Source organism: Abramis brama, assembly GCF_963993115.1.
Source record: "Abramis brama genome assembly, chromosome: 23".
Lineage (NCBI taxonomy): Eukaryota > Metazoa > Chordata > Actinopteri > Cypriniformes > Leuciscidae > Abramis > Abramis brama.
In genome coordinates this window covers 11,374,174-11,387,941 of record NC_139985.1, presented here as the reverse complement: position 1 = coordinate 11,387,941, position 13,768 = coordinate 11,374,174, and the positions used below count along the sequence as shown (strand labels likewise).

General features: G+C 35.9%; 1 protein-coding gene across 3 annotated transcripts in view; it reads right to left on the bottom strand.

The window, feature by feature from the left end:
• The window catches only part of kaznb (kazrin, periplakin interacting protein b), a 144,294-nt gene that overhangs the window by 105,633 nt on the left and 24,893 nt on the right, over positions 1-13,768 (bottom strand). For all 3 annotated transcript variants that reach the window (XR_014604363.1, XM_084101657.1, XM_084101660.1), the window contains exon 3: positions 9,297-9,454. Coding sequence is in view for 2 of the 3 variants with exons in the window: in XM_084101657.1 (XP_083957783.1) it covers positions 9,297-9,454 (158 nt within the window). In the remaining variant the exon portion in view is untranslated. The remainder of the gene's footprint in view (positions 1-9,296; positions 9,455-13,768) is intronic.

Genomic DNA, 13,768 nt, shown 5'->3' with positions numbered 1-13,768 from the left:
CCGCTCAACTCTGATTGGTCAATAAGTAATTAAAGATGCGATTCTGCCTAAAGTCTGTACTATAATAGAACAAATGAGCTCCTTCACAAATTACAGCATATGGAATCACATTTCCAGGCAGTTAAAACCATCTAGCGCTAAACCCATCATTTCTTATTTTGTGCAACACAAAAGTGAGATCATGCCTTTCATCATGTTATCAGATTGGTTTTTCTATACTGTTTACATCCAGAGGGATCCTGCTGGTCGGGATCAATTTATATAGCCAGCTCCTCTGTCTATCCCCTCAATCTTGATTGTTATGCCACTCTTACCTCATCCAGACCCCTGACCTAGACAAAACTTGTCTGCAGATGAAGTTTAACAGTGTATGGGGACAATAAAAATGACATTATAATTAGTCCTCAGGAAACATCAGTGACTGAGTTGGGCAGTATGAACTGTCATAGCCAATCAACACTTGCATGCAAACAGGCCACGTTCTGTCACATTACACACACACACACACATTTTCACAACCTATCAAAATGCATTTGATTAATCCCTCCCCTCCAGCAAGCAACACATACATAATTCATCTGTGCAAATGACAAATGAAGCAATCAATTCCTGGAGCACGTTCAAAGAGAAACATTGGAAATTCTATCCAAATTAATTTTCTACCTATCACAATCTGCCCAACGATATTCAATATGCGAAAACTTCCTCTAGATGATCCTTCACAATGGAACAGAGGCCTCAACAGCATGTTACAAATAAAGACAAAGAGACAACAAATTAGAGAAAAGTGGGCACTGGATTACTAACAAATCTGATTAAAATATAGCTCACAGATAATCAAGCCATTCTACACAGAGGTTGCATGTAAAATAAAACTGTAAAATGAAAAATCGCTTAATCATTAAGTTATTAACCCTGTAAAGCCTGTCATTTGAAATTATACATTAAAACTTAAAAAAGTTTGCAAGTGTTTTTATTGAGTATGATATAAGAGAATATGGAGCTCAAACTCAAGGACAGAAAAAACTCCTCAAACTGAGAAGAAAATATGTAATTTGGTGCAGTTGCTGATATTTATATGGACAAAAAATAAGATGAAATTCTGACAAGTTAAATTAGTGAGAATGTATAATAGTATAGCAGACTACTTTCATAAAATGCATATAAATATCAGTTGTCACTCTATATCTAATATGTCTTAGTGAGATGATATTTAAATAGTTTTATGATCAAAGCTCTGTAGTTTTAATTGTAGGGGGCAAAACATATAATGCAATGATGGCTTGAGATGTACAAAAAAAGCTCCTCAGAAACCTGATGTGATAATCAAGTAAATCTAAGTTGCTCCAGTCCAGTAAATTTTCATCCTGAAATATTACTAATAATATAAAATGTATTCTTACATTTACATCAATCAGACGACAGAAGGCATGCAATAGATTGTGTACAACAGGTTTTTCAACTAATTTTTGATCATGTTGATCATTTAGTGGCCTTTTGTATCAAATGCGATACCGTAGGCATTATATGGTTGATTTTTAGTGCGTACAAAAGGCTCTAATTTTCTTGTGCACAAATGGAGGGAAGTGTCAAAAATCAGGTGTAATGTAATTGCAAGTGCTTGTGTAAAAAAACAACACTCCTCATTTCCTAAGAGGCTGTCAACACTGTTGATAAGTGCAATAAATGATGAAGAACAAGGCACACAAAAGCACTTCACCTGCACTGTGCCCTAATTTACTGAAACATTTCCAGTGGCAAAAGGTCCTAGAGTGGATCCTAACAGAGTCATTTTGTAGTTCCTGAGGTCAAAACACAGCACGACTTTCAAGAGAACAATTAGGATTAAAGTGGTAGCTATTATTAACTACTCAACCTCATGTCATTCCAAACCTACAAGACTTTCGTTCATTGACAGCTACGCAACTACCACTTTGCCGCTTCAAAAAGTTCATAAAGAGATCGTAAAACTAATCCATATGAATTGAGTGGTTTTGTCCAAATTTTATGAAGAGATTCATTTGTTTTAAATGATAAACAGATTGAATTCAGGCTTTTATTCACATACAAACATTCATCAACTCACACATCAGTTGTGGTAAATGGAAGCTCAATCATGTTTACTTGATGTGCGAGAACCAATGAGGTTCATTCTCGTGTTACACAGCACGTTTGAGCTTCCACAAGAACCAATGAGATTTGTTCTTGCGCGTCAGGCAGTTTCAGTTGAGCTTGTTTATGTTCACTGATCGATGTTTATATGTGAATAAAAGCCTAAAATTAAATCTGTTCATCATATAAAGCGATTGTCTGAAAATTTGGATTAATCCGCTCAATTCATAGATTAGTTGTACAATCTCTGAATGAACTTTTTGAAGCATCAAAGTGGTAGTTGTGTAGCTGTCTAAGGAGGGACAGAAATCGCTCAGATTTCATTACAAATATCTTCATTTGTGTTCCGAAGATGAACGAAAGTCTTACGGGTTTGGAACAAAATAAGGGCGAGTAAATTACAGAATTAATTTTTTTTGGGTGAACTAACGCTTTAGCGTGCACTATATAAGTTGAAATGTGCTTGAACAGGAGGCTCAGGGACCATGATGCCCAAATTACCTGACAGTGGAGAAAGAGGTCGGACAATGAGTAATTTATATTGGATGCAACTTGAGCGTTGTTCTGATGTTGACTGAAGACCTTGGAACATTTTCCATCACATATCTCCTGCAGGTATACTGGAAATGTGCCTGACTTCCAGCTACGATTATGAGCCTGTCAATATAGTCTTGCACAGGAGTGCTTGTCCATTATCGCCATGAATTGGACTGTGATGTTGTTCAAGGGCAGCCGTGGCAGTTAATGCTCTCTAGGCTTTGCAAAATGTCTGGAGAGCTTCCCAGCCTACTCATAAGTAGAAGAAGAAAAAAAAAACTCTGGAAGGAAGCAAACTCTCAGTCAGGACTCATGTTGTCACTGTTTTAGACTCTTGACCTATACAAGGCTTTTCCTATATAGAGAATTACGAGGTGGCCGCCTCCGGCTCTTGACAAAACTAGGACAAAACATGCTCAGATACACTTTTTCCACCATGAGGTTCTGTTGCGGGTTCCCGGCCTGTGTCCATTCTCAAACCGTACAGTTTGCCGATAGTGCTGACTTTAAAATTAAGTCACTTACATTTTAGACGCAATGACTGCTTTTGTTCTGTTTCAGCAGTGAAAATAGTTCCAAAACAAAGATCACAGCAGACCCATAGCGCATCTCACAGGAACACTCAGCCGTGTTTCATTGCTGAATGATTCAGCGTTTTGAACGAATCGGTTGAGTCAAAGATTCAATTACCCATTCATAAACTGCCGCATTCAAATAATATTTAAAACAATCTCATAATCTCATTTAATACAGTTGTAATTTTTCAATGTAAATTATTTAATTTGATTGGTAACAACCTAGTGTCTTATTCTTCTAATTGAATGTATTGATCAACTTTAAGAATTTGAAATGAAAGATGGAGCATACAGTACATTAAATAAAATTAGGGGGGAAAAAAATTATTCTGATAAGAGTGTTTTCCAACAGTGATGTAATGAAACATTGACAATTTAAGTTTGAAGGGAGTAAAGCCTCTGTTTAGGCTATTAAAGAGGCTACATGCGATTTTCTGAAATTTAAACTCGCGACTGACACCTGTGGCCAAAAAACGGAACTGCTCTTCCTTTCTGCTCGCTCTCGTACGTGCACACTTCACAAGTCATCCGCTGCAAAGAAGTCAACATTATGTTTACAGAGGTAAGAACAGTCAAATACATATATTGTTTGAGAAACTAAGTTTGTTTGCTGACTAGCGGTGGTGGCAGAGTGATCTGAAACGTTTAACATGAACGCGCTTGACGTCACATCCGCAGACAGCGCGCGAAAAATCCGACCCGACAGAAAATAGGAAAAATAGGATACAGGCTTATAGGTGCACCCACTGTGAGCTGACAAGGTGTCAGTATGCTCATCAGGAGATGTTTGAGTCATAAATGGTCAAATAAAAAGGCTATTGTTACGTTTATTTTGGGGAAAAAGTTGCATATAGCCTCTTTAAGGAAATGTAATTTTGCCAAAAGAAGAACTTTTATTTTAAATAGATGTTAATTTTAAATCAGCCTACTTCAGTGTGATATTTTACTATATTATCATGCTTAACACTGAGAATTTGAATAATTGTAATGTGATGATCAGATGCAGATATCTAAATCAAAGAATATCATAGGTTTGGGTGGTTGGCGGGTGGATTATTTATTTTTAAAAGTGGATTCGGGTGACTCAAAGTGCACCAGATTAATGAATTTATCTTTAAAATGTACAAAATTTTCTTCCAGGGAAGCATGCTCCCAGACCCCCCTAGAGGTACCGAGCTCCACCCACAAAAATACTGTGGGAAGCACAGTAGGCTATATGATGGTCTATGAAAAATAAACATTTAATTATCTTATTATTAAAATACATGATCAGGATTTTACCACCTCCGCCTCGTTTTGAGCCAGGAAAAACCCTGCTATAGTCATGTGTATGTTAATGTAGTCAGCTAATCCCCTCTGGCTTTGGCTGGCACTGCTTGTGTAGTAAAAACAGCCAGATGGAAGTTTCTGTGACACATTATTCATCTGGGGTTCCTCTTTAGCCCCAGTCTCATAAAGGATCAACATTAACAACCTCAAGCTTCAAACTCATGTTGTCCGAGCAATGCAATTATCTAAATACTATAGTGCATTACACAAATAAAACCAGGGAACTGGTGCTTTGATTGCCTTGAGTGATTTTTATCCTCTTAATAATCTCTGAAATTGCAGTTTCATTTCCCTGTTTGATAGTGAAGGATTACTAACATAAAGATGTGCAGATAATAAAATTGTTTTTCTACAATGCAAATTTCTTCCACAAAATATGAATCACATTCAACCTGGCACAAGAACTCTCAACTCTCCAATCTTTCTTAGGGAAAGACATTTTCACTAGAGTGTGATCATGCATGGCAGCTAAATAAACTTGCATTTTCAGTTTCATTCTATATAGTTTCCAACACTATTAGTGAAAGATTTTGCATATTGCATAGTTGTGCTTGGACTCCATTGTTTTATTTGTGATAACGCAATGAAACATGCCAAATTGTGCAGACATAATTCTTGGCCAGGCTGTCAAACAAAGAAATTGTGAACAACACATGCAAAAACAAGAGAGAACCAACAAAATATGAATAACGATTATGATGTAGTCAATATGCCTTTTCCTGTGAGCTTTTTGGTTTTCTATGCATTTTTTTTATTTAATTTTTTTGCATTGTAAGATAAAACCTGGGCTGTAGTTTAAACCTTTTTGGCCAAATAATTTTGTTAGATAAATACCTTAACCAAGTTTAGTGTTTTGTTCTTTCCTCCTATTAACATATTTAGAAATATTAAATATTTTCCTCATATTTTGATGGTTTAATTGACCTTGTTGGGTAATTAAAAGCAAATCCCCAAACTAATCCCCTCCAGACATCACTTTTGGCAAAACTGTGCAGCCCTACAAACAAGCACAGAAAACCTGAAGGTTTTTATTTTTATCAGAATAATTACAACTAGATTTTTTTCACCTAAATTGTGCAACCTATTTAACATTTCCAGCACCTGTGCCCCAGTATCTATTCATTAATTCATGCTCATCCATCATAAAGTCTTGGTACTCCAGCTCTGAAAGCAAAAGCGACTTAGGGCTAACAATCTCTCCGCACAGTTGGCACGTAGCCTCCCACAAAAGAAGGTGATGGCCTTTCGCTGAATTACTTTGTCCTTAATCAATGACACTGCGAGTAAGAAATATATTCTGAAAAATGAGGACGAGCCATGTTATCAATCAAACGTATCTGCGTTGTGTCTAATTGATTAGCCAAATACATCACTATGTCTTGTCAGCGTGAACATTCATCATTTAACAAGGATGAGCGAGAGAGTTATGAGAAGATGCACAGGGAAAATCAACTGTAAAATCCACCAATCAAACTCAATGTAGCTGCCTAAACAAGCACTCAGCGGGTTACTTCTTCGGCACTTAGCAGATTTTGGATGTTTTTTTACTTTAGCATTCACGGTTTCTAGCCAGAGTGGTGTTTCTATTGTGTATGAAAACAGCTCTGTTAGATGAGAAGGAAAGTTTGTGATGTACAGGAAAGAAAAAAAAAAAAAAGCCTTACAGGAATTGTGTTGCGGACAAACATTCCCTCGACATACATCCTGGAGATGGAAGTAGGAAACAATTAAGCGAATCAGCACAGAGAGACTAGTTTCCCACAACAACAACAACAGTGAAACCAGGTAGTGGATACTTTTTATCCAACATCCTGAGGCATATAAAATGTTTTGTCCCAGACTACATACACAAGCAAATTCTTCTTTTGATAATTATTTTCACTGTTTTCCAGGTCGGAAAGAACGACGCCAATTAAATGCAGTATCTGTTGTCAAAGAAGGATAGAGAGCTAATGATTTTTGAATGTTGCAGAGAAGAGGGGTGCACTAAATTGTTTATTCACCTCTTTCAATAAAGTGACATTCAGTTATTCAAATTACGACATTTAAAAATGCTTTGGTCCTTCTCGACATCGACTCTCCTCGACCCTGTATGCATGAACCTCAATGTGACCCTGAAAGAGTGCCAAAACATCTCCAGCATTAAGCATATGAATACAGATAAGGGAAGAACTTAAATAAATTACTTATAGCCAGGTGAAATGTGTGATTTTTTGCACCCCTAGTGGCCCCAAACTAAACTGCAGTTTGTTTGTTACACACTTTACTTTTGAACATAGGCTACATCGCCCTACTGCAGCAGCCAATTTAGTCTTAAAATGATATTATGAATTTTTAGAGATCTTCAAAGCTAAATTTTCAGCAGCCATTACTCCAGTCTTAAGAGTCACATGATCCGTCAGAAAACATTATAATTATGTTGATTTCTTCTTAATACTTTTATGGAAAACCTTTTTCTAAGGATTCTTTGATGAATAGAAAGTTCAAAAGAACAGCTTCTATTTTGTAGTAGTAGAGACATTTATAATAATTATAAAAGATTTCAGTCAATTTTGATTAAATGAATGCATCCTTGCAAAATAAAAGTATTAATTTCTTATTAAAAAATCTTACTGACCATAAAACAGTAGTGCAAATGCTTCCATTGAGGGAAGAGCACAACAGCAGTTTGGTTCATAAGAGATGTTTTTGTTTCATTTGTGACTCAAATGATGGAGACAATTCACTAGAAACTGCAGTCAAGTCACATGTTTTCTTCTGGGCGTTAACCAGAGGTTGGAGTTGACATCTTTTTATGATTGTAAATTATGTTTTTAGGGTGCCTGTGGACAGTGTCTGTCCAGACAGAGCCATTATTGGATCCAGTGGCATAGATGGTGGTGTTGTCTTTACTTATTAAACCCTGTGTGACATAGATGCAATCAGGAGTTAAGTGTCATGCCACAGAGGTCTGCCTAAGGCTAAAGCTCCTTGATTAATGTGTTGAAATTTCTTCATGTTGTTACCATTGAAAATAATGAGGAATGAGTCATCACAAGCTCAACCGCTGATGTTCCCTCTGTGTCTCGTCTTTTCATGAATAACAATCATTTTTCAGCTCCTTTAAGAACAAGAAGGCTGCAGAGGCATCAGAAATGTATATAATTAATTGTTTAGTGTTGATTGATTTACAGTTTTTGTTCGAATTTCTGTTGTAAAATGCTTATTATGATCCTGTGGTAATATATGTTAATAAATTATTATGATAATGATAGATAAATCTAACATTTAACATTTAATGGAATCGGCCACTCAGGATGTTGAACTGAAATCTGAATCGAATGAGGAATGTACTGAATTCAGATACATTCAACAGGTAAATTGAGCAGGAATTTAATTAATCCTACACAGATTTTGTGATGTATAGTTATTGCATCATTCATTTTGAATAATAATGCGGATTTATTCCCTGACATGTACAGTAAAATACTTATAATGCTGAATAATGTTTCCCCAATTGATTAGATATATATTTTCTAAAGTTTAATACTGTCAAAACAATTAAATACATTATGTAATAAAAAAAGAATATTGCATTGTCAACAGATAGGTATATAATCTAATTTAAGACATTTTATAATATATAATAATGTATCTGATACGTGCCGATTTTTTTAAATTAAATTTCAATAGTTCATTAAAAACTAAACAGTGGAGTTAGAGTTAGACAGTTAGTTCATTCCATTTACTTCCATACATTTTAATTTTAATTACAATTCTGAATCCTATTTTCTACCTCAAATCAAATTTGATTCAAATTCAGAAACTGCAATGGAATTTAAAAAACGGCTGTTACGATTAAAGTGAAATGAGAAATCAATGAAAAGTATTGATTGCTGTATTACAATTACAGTAAATTTGCTCACGTTGCATCATAATTCTTTTTATGCACGGTTTGCAGCTTTGAGCATTATAGCCAATCATACACGTTTCTGTTGAGCTTATGAATGCAATTTCCAATCAGAGGCATTTTGATTCGTCTGTTTAGTACGCATGCTCACTGACTGAATTCTAAATCTATATTCGCAAATTCTCTCAACATTATAAACAACAAAGTTCAGAAAAGATCCAAGAGATTTAAAGTTATGCGCTTTCGCAAAAACTCCCGTTATAATCACTGAAGTGGTCTACTCGCATTAGACTGAACTCTTGAATCGCTTCAGTGTTCTTTGATTGCTCTCTTTATATCATTTCTTCCTAGTTTGAATAACCATTTTGTTTTTCATGCTACTGAAATGACCAATATGAAACTTTAATTTTCTAATCCTTAAAAAGCAAACTTCATAAATGGTTCTTTTTTTTTTTTTTGTGCTTTTCCCCACAAAAAAACTAAACATTATTACAATATCAAGAACAATAAGCAACAATAATTATTTTTGTCATGATATTGCAGCTTTACCCTCTAATGAGTTCCTATTTTTTAATTTATAGGCTATTTACATTATGCAATTTTTGTGTAAACACATGTACATGAGCAGCATTAAACAGTCTGCGTAAATAAACATAAATGCCATGTCAGATGCAGCTTCTGTTCCACCTTGCAGTATAAAGATGACTTTCATTGTAACAGTGTATAGCACTGTGATTGATTGTAACTGGTTAAATTGAAGTATTTGACATAAAAAACAACACAGATACATTTAAAAAATCAATTCCAGGGGGCAAATACTCTCACCCTAACTGATATAATGAGATGCTTTTTACCTGTGCATCCATGAGCAGGTGTCTCATTAGAGCCATGGATTGGCTCAAAGTATCTCTCTCGGTGGGCAGAAAGGTGTCCTCTTCGTGGCTCATGGCGTTGGGTCTCTTCACCATGAAGTGAGCTATCTGGTCGTTCAGGCTGTTCAGAGATTGCACAGCTGGAGAGAACAAATGAAAGATGGATCAGAATCACTCCTGAGTACACTTACACGTACACATACACTTGTACCATATATCCCCTATATGGGTTTCATATTTTATTATGGTCAAGTTTACATTATACAGCAACAACCGCCCATACATAAAGCACTGTTATAACTTCACTGATGGAATAATTGCCTTGTCATTTATATCAGATAACATGAGGCCATGAGACTCTCTGAGATGTTATTGCTTTTCTAAAATAGCTCTGGGCAAAAAGAACATAAAAATAAAGCCAGCATTGGCAATCCATTTGGACCAAGCGTCAACCATAGCAATCAAAAGCCTTTTTCACACGTGTGTAGGGCTTTCAGTGTTTCTGAAGCTCTTACAGAAAAACACATTGAACATTTACCCAGTAACATCCAAACATAGTCATTGTGTGTCATTAAGAATGCTTGCAAACTTGATGCTCATGAAATCTAATTTACATTTACACTACCAAGTAAAAGTTTGGGGTCAGTAAAAAAAAAAAATATGTATCATGTTTTCCACAAAAATATTAAGCAGCACAACTGTTTTCAACATTTGATAAAAATAAGAAAGGTTTCTTGAGCACCAAATCAGCATATTAGAATGATTTCTGAAGGATCATGTGACACTGAAGATTGCAGTGATGATACTGAAGACTCAGCTTTGCCATCACAGGAATAAATTATATATAAAACAGTTATTTTAAATTTTAGAAACATTTCACAATATTACTGTTTTTACTGTATTTTAGATCAATTAATGCCTCTTTGGTCAGCATGAGAGACTTCTTTCAAAAACATAAATAATCTTACTGACCCTAAAAACCTTTAAATGGTAATTTATATACTATATAAATGGTAATTAATCTACAAAGAACATAACCCAAACCCAAAGAATAAGTTATAAACTGCTTAAATCGTCCAGATTCAGTCAGATTTAGTTTTTGTGTGCACGTCTGGCTTTCCCTTTCTTTCAATGGTCCACTTTCTACTAACTATAAGTAACTTTGCAACTACATGTCAACAAACTCTCATTAGAGTATTAGTAGACTGTAGTAGACCTGTCAGTAGACTGTAGTAGATTGTTAGGGTTTCGGGTTAGTAGAATAAGTTGACGTAGTTGCAAAGTTACTTATAGTCAGTATTAAATCTGTTAAAAGAAAAGTTTATATAGTAAAGGACCATTTTGATAAATACATTTATAGTGTATACAGTCAATGTTTTTCAATGCATCACTCTGACATGAATTTGACCTGTATGAATAAAATAAAAAAAGTTGAAACTTTTTACCATGTTGCAATTCCAATATTTCATCACAGTCAATAGCCTGGGTTTGCCATCATTGGCAAAGGTGTGCCCATGTGCATGACCTCAGCTGGTATGTGTTTGGATTGCAACCCTTCAGATGATTCGGCTCATTGACATGCAGTCTGCCTTTCTCTAATCCTTCTCCCATGGCATCGGCAGCTCCCCCGCGCAAGCTTCCATTTACCATTAATCCCTCTCACTTAGCGAAGGCTGCCAGAATTATTGTAAGTCCATTACCACTGTAGAAATCTCACATCCATGCCCATTTTAATGCATTTATTCATAGTTCCCGGCAATCACGCCTGACCCTTTTTTGCCTCTATCAATCAGTGCATCAGCGTATCCAACAAATTAAAAGAAGCACATCAGAATTCTTCCACACAACATCACAGTGAAGAGTATTCAGTATGACATTGACCTCAGCTGGCCAGGAAGCTAATGCTGACACATACGGCCAATAATTAGTTTTAGTTCGACTCATCAGCTCTGATGGCAAACAAGTCAGTGCTGCAGGGTCATCCAGAAGGATGGAGAATTAGATAGACAGAAAAAGAGGTCATCATCCACTCACCCTCATGTCGTTCCAAACCTGTATGACTTTATTTCTGCTGAGAAACACAGAAGGAAAAATACTGATAGAATCTACCTTGGGTTCAACATTAAGGTATGAGAGAGTTTCAGGACAGGTGTCAGAACTGTCACTTGCACTACTGGGCCAGCGCTATATCTTATATGTACATATATTTTTATACCTTGCAAATGTTAACATTTCATTTTCTGTGATATTGGGTTGTGAAATCTTCTTCTCTGAAATTTTCTTTTCAAACTGGTCAGGTAGGAAAAATGATCTACAAAACTGTGATATTGTGACTTGTGATAGTTTTCAGAAGCATCAGCAAAAATGGATTGAAAATTACGATCAGTAATGTTTTGCCATGTTTCATTTTCCAGCAAAAATGTTTATTGAGTTTTCTTATATAGAACACCTATGTTGTCAAACTGATGAAGATGGTTTCTTATTTGCTGATGTTTTTTTTTTTGGCAAATGTTTTCTTCAGTTGCAGCTCATTGAGCTCTCTCAGCCACCGTATAACTGTCTTGAAAACTAGCAACACTTTCACACTCGGGCTCGTTTGCTGCGGTCCGAGCCCAAGCGCGATTGTTCCTGGCGCCCCCGCAGCGTTGGTCAGGTTTCACACTAAACTTGATTCTATCGAACCCTGGTCCATTTGCGTGCATATTACGTCATCGCAAACGTGCACGGCGCATGATAGAAAACAGAACACGGGTCCAAAAAAAAAAAAGATCCCACCAGTAATGCACTGACTAACATTAACTAACAATGAGCACAATTGTTTTAATATTCATTAATATTTGGTAATGTTGGCATTCACTTTCACTGAGAAAAGAACATTCTGTTCTCCTTTTGTCTTCCACAGAGGAAAGAAAGCCATACATGGTTTGGAATGACATGACACAAGAATGAGTAAGCAATGACAGATTTTACATTTTTTGGATGAACTGTCTTTTTCAGTCCGGCTAGTGCACGTCCCCTGCAGTTGTTGTTCAACTAGGGAGCCTGTTAGTGCTCAATGCATCATGTGGATATGCTTCACTATGTATAAGATCTCAAGAAAATAGTAAATATTGCTTATACTCCATCTGTTCTGTCCACAAAAAACATTTCCATCTTTCACACGCATCGATTCTGAAGCAATATGAAGCACTTAAGGACAGACAGACAGACAGACAGATGAACCTCAAACCTTTGGCTTACCAGGTCAGTTATTTATCCACCATGGTGCTGCCACCCAATTAACAAGTGATAGAATACGAGGTCATTCATTGGGTGAATAAAACAAGGACCAGTTTGATCTCATAATGCACAGTTAATGAAAACTTAATTAAATTTGGGAGGATGTGACTCAGCAGATCCAAAGGACCTTAACAGCAAAAACAGAAGCACAAGGGCATGAAAGAGTCTTTACTATCTTCCTTTCGCACTGAGGTATGGATTTAAAATCTGGTGCAGTCAGCTACAGCATTGCAGGGGTCATTTAAGATTTGAGAAAGATACCTTCACATACAGACAGCAAATACTAGTAATATCTCCTCTTAGAGAGAGTTTTCCAAGCAGTTTATCTTCCATTTTCCATGGGTGTATTGTTTTTCGTGTGATCGGAGATGCTTAAATCGCATTTCAGGAAATACCACAATATCTCTGCTATTGCTGACTGTGGCATAACACAATGCTGGAACTGAATCACATTGTTTCCTTATTATCCTCAACCACTCTAGAGATAAAAGTCAGGAATCTTGTTTTTAAAAACACTGAATCCATTCACCAGAAATGGGAGAAGTTGCTTAGAAATGGCACTGCTGAATTGGAAGTTTTGCTGAAGTTTGTGCATTGCGTAATAATGTCAAAACACATCGAGATACGCTTTTTCACCTTTGTGTGGCTCAGAAAAACTTGTTTTTTTCCAGGACTGAATTGTCAAACATTTGTATGAAATATACATAAGATTTTTTTTTTTTTTCTGTATAACATAGTGTTGCTACTTTCATTCTACATCCTTCCACTGTCTTTCTATTTCAATGCAAGTTAGAATTTCTCATCTTACAACTCAAAATGGATACAGTACTGTATTTGGTTTCCTGTTAAAATTACCTTTTACCCAAAGCAAATAAGATTACAAAGCATGAAATGCAAATTTTTGCAGTGCTGCCACTGGCAAAAATGGCCTCACTAGACTTCAGTATATTTTTGATGGGCATAACCCCTTGATAGATGATTAGAAGCTCAAGTGTCTCCAGTTAAAACTCCAATAGAAATGTACAAAAAAAAAAAAAAAAGTTCTGGTAGAAAATACAAAGATGAAGAAACTACAGGAAGATGTGTTACATAGGCTACAGCTAAATATATTCTAACTAGTAAAATAGTAAATATGTTTTCCAAGTAGAAAAAGTAACTTGGACTCAGAGGTCAAG